The 20,077-nt window shown below is 44.0% G+C and overlaps 1 protein-coding gene across 2 annotated transcripts in view; it reads right to left on the bottom strand.

The window, feature by feature from the left end:
* The window catches only part of LOC119442128 (solute carrier family 22 member 7), a 36,789-nt gene that overhangs the window by 10,564 nt on the left and 6,148 nt on the right, over window positions 1-20,077 (bottom strand). For both annotated transcript variants that reach the window (XM_037706881.2, XM_037706880.2), the window contains 3 exons: window positions 9,038-9,192; window positions 6,580-6,748; window positions 25-154 (listed from right to left, as the gene is read on the bottom strand). In XM_037706881.2, coding sequence (XP_037562809.1) covers window positions 25-154; window positions 6,580-6,748; window positions 9,038-9,192 — 454 coding nt within the window. The remainder of the gene's footprint in view (window positions 1-24; window positions 155-6,579; window positions 6,749-9,037; window positions 9,193-20,077) is intronic.

The following is a 20,077-nucleotide window of genomic DNA, read 5'->3' as shown; positions in this document are numbered from 1 at the left end:
AGAGCTAAAGTACAATTAACTCACCTGTAACAACTTGCTCAGCTTTTCTTGAGATACATCCTTGCCGTTGATGCGCGCGATCCTCTGGAGGGTGGCGAAAGCTTCTTCCTTGCGGTTTACCGACAATAGCCAGCTGGAGGACTCGGGAAGCCACCTCCGGATATATAACCAACAAGAAAGTGGCTATAAACGCTGTGAGTACCAATTTCGGGAAAATATTAATACAGACTGAACGCTCGTCCAGTGAGCGGCGCTAGTGAGCATCCGTTAAGCCATAAGCAAACTATGATGAAACAAGTTTAGCGCTAGACGCGACGGCATCTTGAAAGTTTTTCGTTGCCCATGACGCCAATATTTCGGCTGCATTAAGCAAGGTGATCCCAGATACACTGAACATTCGTTGTTGATATCTGTGACACACACACACACACGCACGCACGCACACGCAAGCGCACGCACGCACACGCACGCACATGCACAATCACAAACACACACACACACACACACACGCACAGAGAGAGAGAATATGAATTCAATCATGTATACGCACGACCTACAAATTCTTCTCGCGGACATGACGTTGGAGTGTTTGTGACTCATTCCCTGTAATTCACTTTTTGCCGCGTTTTCAAACGCCAAGAAACAGAATACTACCCAACGTACCGTCAACTCGTATTGGAGTTGCACATGCAAACCAATGATGTGTCACTAATCTGGCTTTATTGCTGCAATGTCATTGAACTCGACGAGTCCCGTAACCTAAAGCATAAAGGTTCTGTGATTGTCTGCCAGTTGCGTCGCCTTCCGAGACGAATAGCATGCAAATTTTCCCTCTGCAGGAGGTTCTTGGAGCACGCACATAAGGAAACCGGAAACGCCATCAAAAAAGCATAAATTAAGCATCCGCTACACTTAAATTGTTAGATTGAAATTTGAAGTACTTAAGCGAGACATACGGAGAAATTTCAAGTCGAACAGAAAGGCTCATGCGTGCGAGACTACCAGTAAAATGTGTTCATTACCAGGAATCATATATGCTCAGTTTTCGCTCTAGGAACATTACTTTTTTATTCAGGGGACGTGCTGCGAGGGATAACGAAGTGTTGGAAATATGCAAGAGCCTTGGCTCAGCAAATTTTTTTTTTTTTTGTAATCAAAGCCGTGTTGAAAATGTGTTTCTAAATTAGTGACTCGATTACTCAGCACCACGTCTGCAGCTACCGCATTCCAAGCTACCGGCCCCATTTTGTGCATTTCTTGCGGTTCCACTTAACCCACATATAAGAGATCAGGGGTGCTATGCAGGATGCACCGAGTTTCTCGTTCGTACGAGTTTTACCCGAGTTTGCTCGATGGCAGTCAGTGAAAGGAGATAGCAAGGAACGTGCAATAACAGCAGGCAAAAAGAAATGTCGAGATAAAGCCGCGTATGACAACATGAGCGCACCCTGCGCGCCACAGTGTTTCCGCGCTTCAAGCACAGATGACCGCGCAACAAAACGAGCCAGCGCCACATATTGTTACCAATGTTACCATAAAAAATGAGCCAAGTGCTGCACCTGCTTGAACCAAAGTGAGCCAGATCCATTCAACCAGTGCTGCGTGAACGCCTCCTGATCAAAACAACCAACATGGCCGCATGCAGTTTGTTTCGCGTGCTCTAGTTGCCTTGCTATGGTGTTTTTGGTCAAAGACGGTACATTTCAAATGGAAGACGACGGAAATGAAGAGATTGGGGGCCATTCGGAAGAAGCATTCGTAAGAGTAGTAGTTCCATTCGTAGAAGAAGAAGTGAGGACTCAACCGACGAAGACAGATTAGTGATGTTAAGTTTGTCGCAAAGTATTGCGATATTGCTCATGCGCTGATATTTAGTCTTTTTTTTTTGGGTAGCCAATGCAAGCACAAAAAAAATTATCCAGTCAAAATGAGCCAATTACTGTGTTACATATGTATAAGAGCCAAATCCAAACTTTACTCCTGAATTACGGCGATAGTAGGCTATATACATTTTAACTGCAATATAGCTTTGAGGTATTGTGGTGACATGAGCGCACTGACAAAAAATTGTTAAAGCAAGCTCGACCATATTGCCGTTAGCAAACAACTGCGTTTTTCGCAGTTCCCTTTAATGTGGACTTGGCCCTTTTAGAAAAAGAAAACGCCTTATTTGCATTCCGCTCACACCTGAATGCGGCCGCCGCTGCGGGGAACTGAACCCGCGACCTCGTTCTCTGCAGCAGAACGTCATAGCCACTAAGCCACCATGACGAGACGAGTACAGCCCGAATCAATAAAGATAGAAAACAATTCACGCAGAAACGCCTCTGGGAGTTAACTAAAACATGCGTAAGCATTTGCTACTAATCGCCGGCTTTTCGTCGTCGTATGCTGCTGTGTTTGGTATAATGGCGAGACACACCACGATAGTCATTTAGGGAAACGGAGAAACGTGGTTACAATTGCGTGATATTAAATAGACCAGCATAATGACGACGGCATCATGCTGCCCGTAGCGTCGGGCAGCATGAGCTTCTTTCTTCTTCTGTCGTTGCTATACGTAGCTCTTGGTCGCCATCATCACCTATTAACTCTTGTAGCTGTTGTTTGTTCCCCGCTCGTCCTAGCTGCCTTTTTGAGTTATGTCTGCCGTAACTTGTACTGCCGCTGACGCTCTGCATGTTTACTGTGTTTTCGACATCACGCCACCTGTGCCGCCACGTTGCTCGGTGCCGAAACACGATAGAAATGTGGTTTTGCGCTGCTTTGCGGAAACGGATATGTAGCGCACTCGTGCACCCGTACACGTGCTTGCCAGACTTTTGAACGTGTTTTCTGCCACCTTAATTTCTGCAGCGCTTTCTTTTTCTTGTTTTGCTGAACATTCTGCTCCCATGTAATAAAGAAAAAAAACATGTAATAAAGAAAAAAAAATTATGGTTGATCCTTCTTTCATAGGAATCGGTAAACACGAAAGTGAAACGTGTCTTCACAGAAGCTGTTGCATGTTTGCTTCGTGAACTCACGGTCCGCTTCGCGAACTCACGATGGCCGTGTTGGAGGTCTGCTTGGTGCGCGGCGCGCGGCGTCCTGTTGGCGAGCAGCGCACAGCTGCCGAGTCGCTTCGGCGACGGTATGAGCATTTTGTTCGGACACCGTAGTGTCTTGGGCAGCCAAGTGTCTTGGGCAGCCAAGTGTGTTGCGACGCGCTCAGCTTCAATAATGCGAGTAGCATAGTTCGCAGCGTGCGCCTCGAACGCGCGAAGGCAAAATTGAAAAAGTAGGGTAGCTTCTCGACGGCAGAGTCCAGCTGGGCGTAGAGCAAAGGCGTAGAGAGGAGTCTAAGTTGTGCAGCCGGTTGCTTTGAAAACTTCCTGCGTTCCGCAGGGAGAACGTGATATCACGGTTGAGCATTCGAAGTTTTCGAGCGGCATCTGGCCCTAATAACGGTATTGGTTCCTCTTCGTCGCCTTGAAGAGCCGACCGACCAGCGTTATCGGCGTGTTCGTTTCTTATGACACTGCAGTGACTTGGAAGCCACTGAAATGTCACGTGGTGTCCTTTATCAGTCAAGGTATGAATTAGTTATCTAATCTCGAATACCAGTTGTTCGTGTGGTCCACGTCGCAGGGCTGATAGCAAAGACAGCAGTGCTGCCTTCGAGTCACTGAATATTGACCATCTCCGAGTTGTTCTTGGCTGACGAGATGAAGTGCAGCGCGAAGAGCTGCAAGTTCCGCTGCCGTCGATATTCTTGGGTGACACGTCTTGAAACTGATGGTGGTGGCTTTCGCTGGGAAAACCACGGCTCCAGAGGAACACTGGAGAGTTGCCGATCCGTCAGTATTAATGTGTATACATGGTCGGCGTACCTGACGTGCAAAAGGAGCAGAGTGAGTTGTTCAAGAGCAGGTGATGACAGCTCAGATTTATTTCTGATTACTGGTACGGTGAGGTGCACTGCAGGTCGATCCGAACACCATGAAGGAATCGATGGCTTGGTTGGGGGGGATGATGGAAGGCGAGTGTAATAATCCGAAATCGTAGTGCAAAATGATACCTGCGGCCTTTCTGACGGTAGTGTTGCCAGATGATGGGAACGGGCCCGGGCAAAGTGCCTAATGTGCACTCTCAACACTTCCACCGCAATGTGCGTTTGTATTGGTTGGTCCCGGGCGATTGCAATAGTCGCCACTGTTGATGTGCATTTCGGCAAACCAAGACAAACCCTTAGAGCCCGAGCTTGAATAGCCTGTAGAGCACGAAGGATTGTCTGGCAAGTGTTGGTCAGTACGGGCAAACTGTATGTCAAGAAGCCCAGAAAAAAAGCCCTGTACAACTCCAACATTGCATGTACTGACATTCCCCAAGTTTTTCCACCAGAAACTTGAAAAGTTGGGAGAGTGCTGTCAAACGCTGTTTCAAGTAGGTCACGTGCGGGCTCCGTGAGAGATCTCTATAAACAATTATGCCAAAAAATCTCTGAGTCTTCTCATAAGTAATCATCTGGCCATTTATAGAGATGGCGTAGGGTGTCATTGGTTTGCGGGTGAATGCCACCAGTGCACACTTGTAAGCAGTCAGGGACCTTTGAATGCTATCGTGTTCCACTCTTAAAGGGGTAGATTAAGCGTCCTCCAAGTTTTGCATGCTAACACATGATTGTGTCATGGACACAAAACAGACGGAACACAAAAAATGGAACCCACTGCATCAAACTAGAAATACAATGTGAAACAACTCGTTCAACTACAATGTTGTGATTACACAGATTGAAATTCGACTATATTTCGTCGTATTTTGCTTCTTCATATATTTGTAAGTGGCCAATTTTGGCTTCGCCAAGGCAAGTTATCCAATCATGTTTAAATTCGATCGGAGGTGTGATCTTTTGCCTTGGCATCCCGGGACTTGGAAACGACAGAGCTTCCCAAGGCTCAACCGTCTGTCGAGACTGCATAAAGCCTTCCTCCTACAGCCACCCAGCTTCAGATAGCAGTTATTCGCTCTAATCGCTTCTCGTCGACACGGGCAAAACGCATAGAGTCTATTATTACACCGCGCAATGTTCAGTCTAGAATCATGACCTGGTTATCTTTAAGCAATTGAGGCTAATCTAACAACCGTGGTTAATTCTTATATAGCCACTTAAGAATAAATTTGTATTGAGTAAACAATTGTCATGGTAAGCGGAACCTCCGTCCCCATCAGGTGCAATGTTTTGTATATAACCTAATAGAAAAGTGCTAAAGACATTTAAGAACCCATAGTTAATACCAGCAGTCTCCGCATTACTATTGTATTCCGTCACGTAAGCTGTGCTAAGCAATTTAGTGAATGATGCGGACCAAACAATGCACGCTTCTCATGGAATTTGAGCGAGAACAAAGCCGCGCAGTAAGAACTAATTCCTCTATTAAAGTTCTTAGACTAAAAAGAAAGTTGCAGTTTCGCCCGATAGGCGAATCATCGATTGCGGTAGCAAATTAGTAGACAGCTATACTAAGTAAGAATAGTAGTGTTATCGGCCGTATAACGTTGTAAACATTCGCTTACTAACTAAATTAACAAGCACGGTGTCGCTGGCGCCCAGGTGAACATGAACACATGTCGCTCGATGACCGCAGAAGCTCGCTGTCAAAACGCTGGAGTGAGGAAGTGCGGCAGCAGGAGCGAGCGAATCGACCTTCGTGCTTTCTCTCGCTTCAGCGTGAACTAACCGTTAAAAGCACAGCGCATACGAAGCTACTGGCACTCGTCGTGGTGTACTTTGTCCATATCGCGGATCGCTTTGAAGATGACACCCGCGCTGACGCGCACTTTGACCACATTGCAGATAGCTTTCAGGATACGGCGCCAGTGCGTCCGCGCGGTACGCAGAAGCCGCCGGTGTAGAACGCCCCCCTCCCCTCCCTCACGTCCCCCCAATGCCTCGCGCGCGAAAGAAGATGGTGCGCTTCCGCCCCACCCTCCTCCCACGCACACGCGAGATTGAGCCGCGAACATCGGCTGACCCCTCGCAGGCTTTCACTCGCATATTCAGCGTACGGCGCGTGGCGATGATGTTATCGTGTTTGGACTTAACACGGAACATCACGGCGACGGCGACGCCGACGGCAAAATTGCGCTTGGAGTGTCCATATAATTGCTATCGCAATAAAACGTATGTCACTTGATAGAAGAGCATTATTGCGCCAGCTGTAACTGGGCGCTCATTACTGCTTCCACTTCACACGCTTATACTATTGGAAATAGACACGGTTCAGTTGTCTGTGCAGAACGATGCATATCGTTTGGATAGGATAACAATATTTTCTTCGTTAGGATTTGGGGTCCAATAAACCATCGGTTCAGTGTCTAAGTGAGATAGCTTTAATCCTACACGCCGAAGCGACAGCGATCATTGTATAAAAATATCCGTAGCAAGCTCCTTAGCTCGGTGTTTGATGGCTTACCATAGTGGTGCTGTCATCTGTTATTTATATGATTTTAGCATTTGCATTGCACACACTTAATTTAAGGGTCTTAAGCGTGCGTACGACCGAAGCGAGGATTCAAGAGTAAGCATGGATCACTCACAGTGTGAATATGAAGAGGACAGCGCTGAAGCCCACGCTGGTTTCGATGAGGGCCCTCGAATTCTGCAGCAGGTAGGCGTACCAGGGTGACAGCATGCCGAAGGTAGTCCAGGCGATGCTCCATACGAAAGCGACCAGCGTCCTCCTTTCAGCTACCGTGTACTCCATGACTGCATGGGTGACGCACAGAATAGACTTGTGACGCGTTCAAAGCAGAAGAGATAAGAACAGCCTTGAGAATTGCTTTCCCGAATACTATATTGAATGACCAACTAATTGCTTGGTTCTTATAGTACTCAGTGTTTCTAATGAATGCTTCCGAACGTGCCACGGCTATTGTTAAATTAGGAAACAGACATGACGAAGTCAAGTATATATTTTGTTTAGATTGCACACAGTAGCGATATTTCGAGAGTGCCCTTGTGCGAATTCGTAATGACAAACGGACATTTATGAGCATCGCGTTGAATTGGTAATGCTATTAATGCAGAGTCATTCGGTGCGAAACCTCAAAGAAATTCTCAATCCTGGTGTAAGTGACAATTGACGGCGTTGCTGTGCCCAGCTGTGTGCATTCAGAGGCTGCTTACCACGAACATACCTTAAAAACAGCTTAACATAAAAAATGCATTGAGAACTTCCCACGCTGGCCAGGAGAAGGAGAAGTCAATAACAGGAGAAGTCAATAAACACTGTTCTTTTAACCAATAACAGGAGAAGTCAATAAACACTGTTCTTTTAATCAATTTGTTTGTATCAAGAAATTCCTTTTCATCTACTTTGGATAATATGACAGGTAAAGAAAAAAAAAGCATCATTGCGTCCAAAAGAATTTTCTTGTAACCTCCATGGAATATTTTTTCAACTCGATCAGGCATTTACGCAATTTGACTGGTTGCCGCACTCCAGACCCACAGCCAGATGAGCGCGCTTATGAGACTGTTCAACTGTCCAGATAAGAGGTGGAGAGTAAGCAGGAGTAGCTTATTGTGAATATTTAAAAAGTATCGACATGCTCTCTTCTGTTGCTCTCCATTCACTCTCTCTAACACATGCACAGGAAGAAGAAGCAAGTACCTTGCAGAGGGACTACCATGAGGGCTCACTAGGTCTTTTGAATTTCTTTCTTCGCTTAGCGGCTGTATTATTTCAAACTAACCTCACTTGAAACACTCGACCTACATGTACTAATGGGCAGTTTGGCTGGTCATTACGTAAGTTGAAACGCAGCGATAACAAAAAAAAAAACAATTGAATCGATGTAAGCCGTTCTATTCAGCACATAATGGGGAATACGCCAGCTAGCCCACCGGCCCGTTATGCAACGTTCATTCATTTACTAGTTTAGTTGCTGTAGCTATACATTTCTCTTCGTTCTTCTTTTTTTTCCCTCAAAGCTGTCTTACATATTCTAGTGATTTTTTTTTTCGCTGCCCAACACTACGGCCTGGTGGGTATTACGGAGTGTTGTAACATTCGTGCCACAGAGCTTAATTCTTGATGCACAGAACTTTACCAGGCGGCTACACACAACCTTACGAGCTACTAGTAATGTGCCTAATTCCGGAATTCCAAAGGTGAGGAACTCATTGGTGAAAATGCGTTCCATGTCGACCTTTGTTCTCTCCTCCTCAATAGAAAAGGGGTTATTAAGAGAGCACACACATCAGCCCTCCGACTTAATCTGACCATCTTGGAATATCATTTTCGGAATAGCGTGGTTACTAAACGAAGAACAGAGATTGTTTTCTTATCCTTCAACAAATCACCGCGGCTGTTTTGCGTTGTAAGTTTACTGCCTGTTGCCACTCACGTACAACTAATCTGGGTATTGAATGTAAACTAACGCTAATTTTAATAAGAACGCTCTACTAATTACGCAGAATGTGCTCGCATATGCAGTTCATGCGCTTTGGCGGACACAATTTTCGCGACAAATTATAATAACTAAACACATAATAACCAGAAGCTTCTTAATTTTCTTGTTAGCACGCTTATGATATATGTTTATATTAGACGCGTTAGGAAAATTCTCTTTGAAGTTAAGTTCACTTTGATTTTCCTGGAGCGCTTGCCTTCCGAAATTTTCATCATCAAACCAGACACTCGATCAGCTAATTTAGCATTCAGAGGCGTGGCTCTCAACACAATGTCAAACTGTGAGGGAATGTCAACGTGAGAGAAAGTCAGTCGTTTGTTTTCGGCAGCCGAGAGTAAGAGCGTAACTGTTATCAGCTCCGCCCTGCTTGCAATCGACGCGCCACACGCAGTAATCTACCTCACAATGTGCCTGGACCTTGTGGCGAGATCCACGCCCGTGAATGCGAAATAATTGAATGAGTGTCAAATTGAGTTTAATTTGGAAGACAGAGACAGGGCATAAAGAGGATAAAGAGCAAGGAGAAAGGGAGAGACACGCGCATGTCGAAAGAGGGACCTCGGGGAAAGCTGAGGCCTACCCAACACGAAGACCGTTGTCGTCACCGAGTACGTTCCAGCGGCGGCGAAGAACCTCAGTGCCGTGTAACTAAGAAAACTTGTGAAGAAGGCGCCGAGCAGGTTGCAAATGGAACCCACTGCTATGAGCAGCAAGGCTGTTTTCCTTCGCCCAATTCTGCAAATAACAGGAAGGACAAATCAAAGTAACAGACTTTGGTTATAGCATGGATATTCATTCACGGTTCGTTAGCATGGAAGCAAGAATTGTGCAGAATTGAATCCGCACGGCATTTTCCTCGCGCTTTATAGCATATACTAGGAGAATACCAGCAAACTTGAAAAAAGAGAAAAATCGAGAGGCCGACATACACAAAGAGACAGGTAGGTGGCTGCCCACCTTTCTGGAAGCCACCTTCCGGTCGCTTTGTCTATGTCTGCCCCTCGTTTTCTCTCTTTTTCAAGTTTGCTGGCATTCTCCTAGTATAACCATGTCCCAGCTAGCCCAACAAGTTGCTCTCATGAACTTTATAGCGTATCTACGCAACTTATAGTGACTGCCAGCTTCGGTGAAGTACTAACCTTATGCCGTAAAGGAGAAATCTATGAATAATAAGTGTTCTACGTTCCATTTATAGGGCAGAGTTTTACTTGCTTCTTTATAAGGAAATAAAATGGTGTACCTTGATGCACGTGCTTCACAGCATCTGCATATACACAAATTCATAGTTCTCGAGTTGACGGTACTTCCATTCCTCACTTTTGATTACATTGACCAATCTAATAAGTGCTTCTGTGAGAATTGAATTTCTCTCCTTTTGAGTGGAACTTGTCAGTGTTAATATTTCTCAATGACATCGCCCCGTTCTGTTTAAGGGATATCAAGATCGGTGTTCGAATCAGGTTCCACATTTTGCCACGCCGACTTCCAGGCACCCGAACTGTCATCTGCTTAAAAAGTAGCACCACAAAGTTATATTGAAGCCCATCTTCGAGCTCGACAATTATTATTATTATTTGGTTTGTACATATATACACACAAGAACATGAAGGAAATAGGGAGGGAACAAGCTGACAACTGCCACCGAGAGGGGCACAACGCCTGCCTACTCTTTCAGGAGGAGGGAATGGAGGAAATGAAAGTAGTAGGAAAGAAAATAGGAAATAAAAAATGACGGAGACACAGACAGAACAAAACATAAACACCAATAATGTCTATAAACGGGAGGGCAGGGCAGTATTCTTCAGATATCTTAGCAGGGCTCGATGGGCCTGGTCATGTCGTGCAGCGCACGCCCTTTGAAACAAGCAATTGTCAAGGGTCGTACATTGGCGTGGACAAGGTTTCCCAGTATTCGAGTCAGAAAGCTGTGCAACTAGGTTTCTCGTCCATGAAGTTAGCCCTCCAGCATTGGGCGTTCAGTAGCCGAGTGCATTCGGAAAAGTCGCCTTGCTTGACCAAGGAAACTAATGCTGCGAACCTTCTCATCAGTAATGAACTCGCGCTTCGCATCTGCGAATGACATGGATCTCTCCGCGCGTGAAACATTTTGATGCGCTTGCTAAATCTGTATGTTCGTACTTCCGTGCCTGAAATCTGGAGTAAACTTCACCCAGGGAAATTAAGCAACGCTCGAAGACAGTTGGCGAGCAATCCCTGCTTGACCTTTGCTTTCCATCGTTATCCAAGTCCCACTCTCCAGAACAAACTCGAGGGGTGTGGTATGTATCGCGTACATGACCCTTTCTACGATGACCGACGAGCCAGATCCCCACGTCGCACCGTGGCTTCTACATTACAGAGGCAGCATGAAAAAAAAGGGGAAAAACAAGTCCCGTGTGCATAGAGTTTGGTGCGCGTTTTTAGAGGAGCAGTGGCAAGAATTCTCATTGCTGTGAAACGTACGGCACGTGGCACACACACATTCAGTCAATTTATCATGCGACTGTACGGGGGCGTCAGGAAGTCATTAAAATGTTTCTATTTCAAATAGAAACGGGGCACGTGTGAGCAGGTTCAAGCCACCACACGTGTTGCGATCGACATCCCTGCCACGCGCGGCTACGCACAAGGAATGTAGCAACGTGATTTTTTTTTTTTTTGCGACGCCCTGCTATGATTGACCTGGCACAAACAAGTTGTTGTCCCTCACTGACCTGGAGCAACCCACGCTGGGGGATCGACGATGAATCGGATGGTGCAAGGGTTTAAAAAAGTACTAATACTAATTTTGAGGAATATGATTTCAATGAGAGTGGTGATTTTAACTAGTGTGAAGCAAAATTTACGTGATATAGATGCAAACTATATTGTATCTACATATTACACATTCAAAAATTTTAATTAAGAAGGAGAACTGAAACGGAAATTTCTTGTATTAGATTCTTCTCGCAGGCACAGAAAATTGTAGGGGGCATCACAAACGTTCCTGTGGCTAAAACCCAGTTTGGTAGCACCAAAGGAAAGGACCAACGGGAGAGGCAACGTCAAGTGAAGTTTGCGTAATGGTTCTTCCGACAATATTTTGAACCTTAAAACAGCAACATGCTAAAAAGAATTGTTTTAGAGACTCGCTCTCATTAGAGCTATGACACAATGGTGAAATGGCCAGACCAGACCTCTGAAGGTAAACGTTTAGTGGGGGGACTCGACAACAAAGTCTCGTTAGCGGCATTTCAGCCTTTCTAGTGGAACACCATCTATAGTTCTAAGAAAAAGTTTGATGCGAAAATTCAGAGGCGGAAAATGAAGATTTTTGAAAGTTATTCCCGGCGACGAATTTTCTAAATCGTGCCACTGTTACAAACGCAGATGATGCTACAATATGGGTTATCGGGTCACCATGTAATGTTACTGCGAGTTATTCAGCAGATTCAATTAGTATTAGACCTTTGTGCACCGGCACCCACACCAAACGAATGGGGCGTAAATGTCTTAGGACGAACGAATTGAACGCTTCTAGTGCGTTGGATAAAGTAGAAGTGGCTGGGGAAGAACAAACAGACAGACAATATGTTAAAATTACAGCTGCGGTCAAAGATAAAGGTAATTAACGTAAAGCTAAAACAATTGCCGACAACTCAATCTGAAAAACAGGTGTGAATTCAGGTAGTGGGATTGAGAAGATCAATTAAGAGATGGTGATACAATGCCCACACCTGCCTTCTCTCCACAAACGAAAGCGTGAGTCACTATAACAGATTTTATTTCTAGTTGTGTAACGACAGCTTCTAAAATATCATTTAGGAAGTGAAAGGGGAAATGTTTAGCATTATTTGAAAAAGGTAATCGAACTCAATCTTAGCTATCGGAGCAGAGATGCTTACAAGTTCATCTCACAAAGATAAACTTGTAATTGGTCTAATACAGTTTGGACAAAAACAACTTGAGGGCACCGTAAACGAGTCCACTGACATTTAAAGGAGTCCAACTCATTATAGAAAGTGTACTGATTATAGAAGTTTACGCTAATGGGATATGAAATCGAATGAGAAGAGAAGGCATGCGTGTTTCTTTATATCATAACGGTGTCACACGTATACCTCTGATTGCGATCGGGGCCGATCCGGATTGGACTTGATCCGGATCGAGTGACGCTACACGGTCATTTGCGATCGCGATTTTGAGGGATCCGGATCCGGGCTATCGCGATCCGAGAATCGTGATCAGGCCCCTTGATCGCAATCGCAGGCTGATGGCTGCGCCCTCTAGCGCAGTATTCCGAAAACTCTAAAAACAAAAAATAAAGGCAGCTGAATAAAAACGTTTCAAAACTATTTTATCAGCAATAGTAAGCTGTAAAATTGAAATAGTGTCCACATTTAACCATATTTTGCAAATCTGAACTTGTAGTCAAAGCACTCTGCAGTTCTGAGAGATGCCGACGATCAGCAGACGATAATAACTCGATCCCGATCGTTGGAGCGTGTATAGCAGCGACCACTTTTGATATATTATAATCCGCTCCGGATCGGCCCCGATCGCGATCAGAAGTGTACGTGTGACACCGGTATTAAACATCAATCACGACAAAGTTAGGGGAACCCTGGGCATTCTGTTGCGACTGTGGCTAAGTGTATGCATCATGCCCACTGCACGTGCTCCCTTGGATGCAATGCGGTCCATGAGTGGGCTCTAGTTGAGTTTCTCGTTGCGCATAACTCCCAAATACTTAAGAGACTCCACTTGCGGGATAACTTCTTTTCGGTATACCATCAAAATGTGCACGGGAATGGTTTTAGAAAAAACAAGATTTGAACTTTTGCTGACATTGAGAGGTTAATGCTATCAAGACCCTTTTCAAGGTTACTCTTATAGCTCTGCAGAATTTGGTAGAGAGTATGTATGTCAACTGATGCAGCAAAAAACGCTATGTCATCGGCGTAAACATACACCTGCACATCCTGTTGAGATAGGACAGAGTTTAATAAAACGTTAAATAATAATGGTGATAGGACTGAACCTTAGGGGAGGCCTATATAGTTTGTTTATATATTAAAAATGACAATCTGCATTGAGAAAAGTAAAATTTTTGCCATTCAAAAATGCGTATATCCACACTATAAAACCCTTGGTATTGCTACATTCTGAAGTACTTTTATTCAAATGGTATGTGCTATGCTGTCATAATTTTTATCCATCTCCAAAGTGTCTAAGGCGGCATATTGTTTCCGGCATCGAGCAAAACAAGCGCAACTGCTCAAATTATCAAAGTCCATGTTGGCTCCCTTTTCAGTTTTTAAGAAATCGAGTAAGATTTAAGGTGCAATTTGGTTACGGTTAAATGTGTACTGCCACCTCTCATACATTTTAACTTATTGTGACTTTTTTTCAATTTTTGTTTTTATGTTATACTGTTCTGCACAATGCACGGTAAAAATGTTTACTAAATGTGTGAAATGTTACTATTAGTACTTTGTTATTGTGTAACGAGAAATTATTGTGAAATTTTGAAATTTGTGTCTGACAGAACTAGCGTATATACTGTCGATATCTCTAAAGATATATATTTTTTTATTTTGCAACATGGACACTATTTCCGTTGCGCCCAGCGCGAGCTGGACCCCGCCAGGAAGTTAATTGCCTCCTTTTGTCCTGACTCGTGGCCAATGCCTTGTATTGTCCAAAAAATAATAATAACAATCAAAAGGGATGTCACGAAACGAACAGGATGCCTGTGCTTTCAGACTACCGCTACAGCGGTCCCTGCTGTTTATTACTGACCGACGAATTAAAGTTTAATGATAAAGTAAGGAGCATGGCATTTATTTTAAATTGTTTTGGCGCAGGAGTACATTACTAATCTTTCCTTTCGTGCAGCATACTTTTTGCCTGCTGAGTCACGGACGATAATAGCAGAGGCCGGGAAGGACCCCAGTCGAACAAGCTATGCTACAGCAGGCTACGGCTCCTTTATCACCGGATATTTGGAGGCACAGGGTGGATCGAAACTTTTTTTTACTGCTATCGCTTAGCCATGCAGATGGGTATTCAAGGATACGCTATCATTCCATGATACCCAGAGTTATGGAGGCGAAAGAAAAAAATGATTATTTGGATGAATATTTAATTAATCAAGTCGTTTCTCTCTCTCTCTCTTTGGCCATTGGTCCGCCATCATCATGAGAATTCAATGTACTGCGTCCAAAACTTGTGTGTTGAAGGCCATTCGGTGATTACAATGGCCCAATACTATGTTCAAATGATCCAGCTGTGCGCACGTACAGGGCGACTGCGCTGGTCCCAGCACTCAGTGTAGGTATTCACCAGCGACCCGAACACTGAGGAACTGCTTACGAGTCGTATGCAAATATGGGCATATGAGGTCTAAAAGACCATATATATTTCAGCGCACGCTAAGTAGACTCGCGTCGCAATCGTGTTCTCGTTCTGCTGATATCCTACAGACCAATCATACTTGCATGATTTCGGCAGCAGTGCATGATTCGTTTGTGGAAGGCACTGTTTCCGTAAACCGGCTTCTGAGCGTTCTTGCATGTTTGGAATAGTTCATTGTAATCCAGTGTAATATCTCTTTCATAACACTTCGTGTGTAATCACTGCGTTCTTACGTGTTCAGAGTCAGAGAGACAATGCAATGTTCAAACTATACGATCAGCCTGCTTGACCTGAAGCCCACATAACCTAGCATGTTATTAGGTTATGGCGCATCTCGCTCTCAGGCGGCGAAATGATGTAAAGAGATATATAAAAGACGCTATCGCAGAATGTTTCCTGCGTGCCTCGGCAAGTAATTGTTAATCTTGTCAATCCCATGCTCTAGATCTGGGATAAAAGCGCAGATATGACTTCAATAGGCGCTATTGCATTAGTTTTGTAATTTTAATGCTAATTTATACCAGCTATTCATTATATGTGTGATGTATTCAATGTTATCACTGTAATCCAGTTCTATGTATTTTCAACCTGCATATATATATATATATTTCCCCTTTCCCTTCTATTTTGCGATGCTTTATCATTAACTATTGTATCTTGTTAAACTTTATTTTTTGTAATAATTCTGAATTATTGTTATTGTGAAAGTTGGCATATTTCCTGTTTGGTATATTATGTTTTGTTTAACTATTAGATGTCACTGCTTTGCAGCCCTTTTGTAGGTAGCGGGAGCTAGTCAACCTGCTATTATGCAGCTTTTACTCCCGCCATCCTTCATGTACGATACATGAAAATAAAAATTCAATTCAATTCAATTAGCACGTTCGGCGCAGCGTCCAGGGCATATCCATACAACACCATATATATGGCCTCCATATTACCTGAAATTGTCAACAAATATAGCAGAGCCGGCTTTAAGCGATTCAATACTGGATTCAGGATAAAAATTACCAGGCTAGTTTTATTAAATTTTAACAAAGTTTTCCCCTCTGTACACATCGCGGTATAAAGCCTCTTCTGTCATTTTGACTTGCGACAGATGTTTGCACGTTCGCCTCTCCCGAATCGAGCAAAAAAAAAAGAGGGGAAAAAGTATCGCACGACTAAAGCAAAGCAACCGTCAATACGGCCGTTTATTTACTTCTAACGTACAAAGTCTCTCTTACACAAAATTCTGCATTGGGTCATGTGAAAGCTGTTTAAATTACAACCACGGGGATTTGCTCTTCCATTTGTGCAGGGTTGAAGGAAGGTCCCCATTAATAGCAACTTAATACCCAGTGGTTGCTAACCTGCCCATATATACTTTTTTTTTCTGCGCCACCTCTTCCTAGCTAGCGGCTGAGTACGTGTACGCGTATTGGCACCTAAAATGGCACCTAAAATGGCACCGTCGACAACTACGCTAAACAATATGCGACCGAAGATTTTTCGATTCTGCTTTTCGATCCGACAGCACTAGTACGAGAAGTATCAAACTGCCCCTCACCAAACGGCGGAAACAAGACCACACAGCGGCAGAACATTGGAAACTATGCCAGAGATAAATGCAAGCAAAGAACGAAAACAGCAAATGTGGGACCGATGTGTGCCCGCAGGCTGTACCCGCAGCTATGACCACTCGGTTCACCTCCGTGATAATGACAATAATGCTTGTGATAGCGCACATTATATATATATATATATATATATATATATATATATATATATATATATATATAGATAAACTTGTAGGTTAAGGAACGCACGTAGGAAAAAAATATACTTTATTTCCAACGTTTCGGCCGGGGTCCAGCCTTATATATATATATATATATATATATATATATAAACTTGTAGGTTGAGGACGCACGTACGAAAAAAACGATACTTTATTTCCAACGTTTCGGCCGGGGTCCGGCCTTCGTCAGGGAATGTATACATATATATATATATATATAGTTTTAAGTTTTACTATAGAGGCAGCTGTTATGCTTATTCTGCACAGGGTTGGCGCAATTATACGCCAAGATGCCATTTGGAGCAGGATGGCGCAAAGAAGCACTCTCGGAGCAAATTTGTGGAATCGGCAGCATCTGTTCCACCACTGTATACAGTTCGCCGTCATCCGTCGTTTAACTGATAAGAGAACTTCACCCCGAAACGATAAGTTCATTAAATCCCACTTTTTTTTCTTATTTTATATAGACGCGTCATTAACTTTATAGTGAAGTAGCCCAACCAGAAAGGCAATTCTGTCGAAAGGCTTAGCTTCCAGCCTCTGGCTTGTGTATCAAAATATTATCCGACGATTACGATGCTTCCTAATGCAAACTCTGAGCGCAGCTCAATACGTGTTTTCATTTCGCGATATATTGGCTGGCGCGGACAATGGCTCTCGTGCGGCACGTTGCAAACGGAGCGAAGTGTGGCGCGACTGCCCCGCTAATTTGGAGATCGCGAGAGCCAATGCGTGGGGTCAGCGCGTGGGTGGCGCGTGGGCGCGATTCACAGAAGCCGCCGCCGACAGACCTTCCAGAAGACGCGCGCAACTCTGGCGCCGTAGTAGCCATCGTAACCGCACTACGCTGTTCTTCTCACGCTTTCGCCATACCCTCCTCCGCTTTCCGCCTCATGGTTCCTCTGCACTCTCCTCTCCGCTTTCCGCCTCGCGCCTCTTCGTTCTCGCCACTTTTCTCACCATCCGCTGCGCGCCGCGTTCGCTCTCATCTTTCGCTGTGGTCGTTAGCTCGGTTACGCCGTAACGCCGACGCGAGCCGAAGGAACGGGCGCCTAAGAGCTGCGCTATAAAAAAAAACGATGCATTGGATCTGGAGTCGCGAATGGGCCCTTGAAACAACCTTCCTTCGCAGGCATATGTGTGATTGCATTTGCGTGGGCTTGTGATAAATGGCATGGCCTACATTACAACACACACACTATAAAAGCCATGATCTCACAGCGCTCCGCGGGCACCATGCTGCCTTATTCTGTACGTCCACACAAGGCAATTTCGTTTTTCTATTTCCCACTATATTTTTCAGGCATGTCCATCTTTTTGACTAGCGATAAATTATGTTTTGCAAGCGCAGCGGTGTACGTATATATGATTTCTTTCTCTTTTTTTAGTTTTGGGCATTAATAGGTCAGATGTGCGCAGGATGCCAACGTGAAATATTGCTGCAGTGACAAAACAGTCCGCCACCGACGTCATTCACTTAATTTTTAGTTTTGGTACGCGTTAGAAAAATACTAATTTATTCGCGTTCATTCATGGTATTTTCGAGAGTCACGTACTTATGTCGTGTAGGAAACTAATAACGATGATATTTAGATGTTGATGGTGTTTTGAATGAACGACCCGTGCAGATGTGTCTGAAGGCAGACGGCCGTTTTTGTCGCCTTGCGATCTCTAATTCGCAAAGGTCATGGGGTCGACTTCTTGTCATCACTAATTTTTCGTGAAAGTCATCTGATGACTTTTTCACTGCAAGTGTAGTGTTCCATCAGGACTAAGTTTTTTTTTTTTTTTCAAAAACAGAGCGAGGTTTTCTCGTGTCTTTCTTGCGCTTGTCGTTACCGGTTGTCTGTTCAATGCATAGGAAGTGCCAACGGGGTCGCTGCAAGATGAAAAAAAAAGAAAACGCAAAAAGAAAACGCAATAAATAGAATAAACTGACTTTAAAATGTCAGAGAGCCGTGGAACCCAAGCCAGGGACGCAAGTCGACGAACTGGAGTTCTAACCATAACGTGTGCGAGCTTGGCCCATCGCAGCCACAGTAGGTCATTGGTTCGCGCAGGCCTGCGTTTTCCAGCAATTTCAACGTAACATGTTGTTATTGCGTGGTTTGTCCTTTCTTTTAAATATACATGATGGCGGTTGAGTTTGTCAATCCCCGTGGTACAATTTTTTTCGCTCATGTATTTTATAACTCAAACAGCTTTTCCCTGCGTCATATGCGAATATTTAAATGAAAGCATGCAGGCCCTCCTGATGTAATATTTCAAGCTCTGGCTTAGAGAACATAAATACTTTCTGGCACATCATGCACAATTTGCTGCTTGGCATGACGTTATGCCATGATTTCATATGGAACACTCAGGTGGAGAACAAAACTTGTACAACACTTCTTGCAACTCGCGCAGTGACACTCTCAACACAAACGGTATTCCTGTCTGGCTCCCGCAGAAGCTTGGGTACGCAACGCACTACCACAAAATCTTTTCATTCGGTAAGGGCGGGCGAATATTACAAGTATCGAATAGTAATGGAATACTACACACTAACTATTCGTATTCGTATTCGAAAAGGAACTCTTCGGTAGTTTCGAATATTCGAAAATAAACAGAAATTTACTGGCTATAGACTGCTAACGTCCGGTTACTGTTCTTCATCTGCTAAACAAGGTATCGCAACTTATCAGATGAACTTATCAGATGTGTGACAACGACAAAAGTTTTCGAAGCAATGCAGAAACAAAATGGCTTACGCAAGCTTTGTTTTCGGTTTCGTGGCGGAAGCCTGCATGACACATGATAATCTGCGATTTCTGTTTGACGTCTGTCACTTGGCGTTCATGTGGCAATTCTATCTCTTACGTACTACGCTACATCCTGTAATGTTTTCCTCACAATGGGCCTTATTACATGTGTCGACGACACTTCCTTCAGCAGCATTATTTTTTTCAGAACTTTGATCTCTTTTCGACAAGCAATTATTTAGCGTTTATGGAAATTGACTGAGTCAATACAGGTGACCGTCAACCGCACAGAATTGCTATTCGCGCCGTTTGCGGGAATAACACTAATAACTTTTTTTTGTTCTAACAGCAGGAACCCCGCGCACCCGACAATAAAGAATCAGTGCAGTTGTCAGCATTGATCGTATTATGTATGATTTATTAGTGTTAGTATTTTCTATCGGCAGATATTAGGGAATCAGTAGCAATTGAGCGAATACTTCACGGACAGTGCATTTTATATTCGTGGTGTGACAAGTTTATTTTAAAAAGGTCTTCAGCTCATTCATTTTTTAACTAACATTTGCATCGCCATTCTCTCACTAGCCCTAAAGATATTCTCAGGAATTATTTGAGCATTGGCCCAATGAGAAGCGCTTTGTTTCTGTTCCCCCGTTCTTTTCATGTTACTGGTTTTAGAGGACTGATTTAGCAGAGCTTTTTC

The sequence above is a fragment of the Dermacentor silvarum genome, chromosome 2, assembly GCF_013339745.2.
Source record: "Dermacentor silvarum isolate Dsil-2018 chromosome 2, BIME_Dsil_1.4, whole genome shotgun sequence".
Lineage (NCBI taxonomy): Eukaryota > Metazoa > Arthropoda > Arachnida > Ixodida > Ixodidae > Dermacentor > Dermacentor silvarum.
Note: the sequence above shows the minus strand (reverse complement) of the source record. Positions and strands in the feature narration are given on the sequence as shown.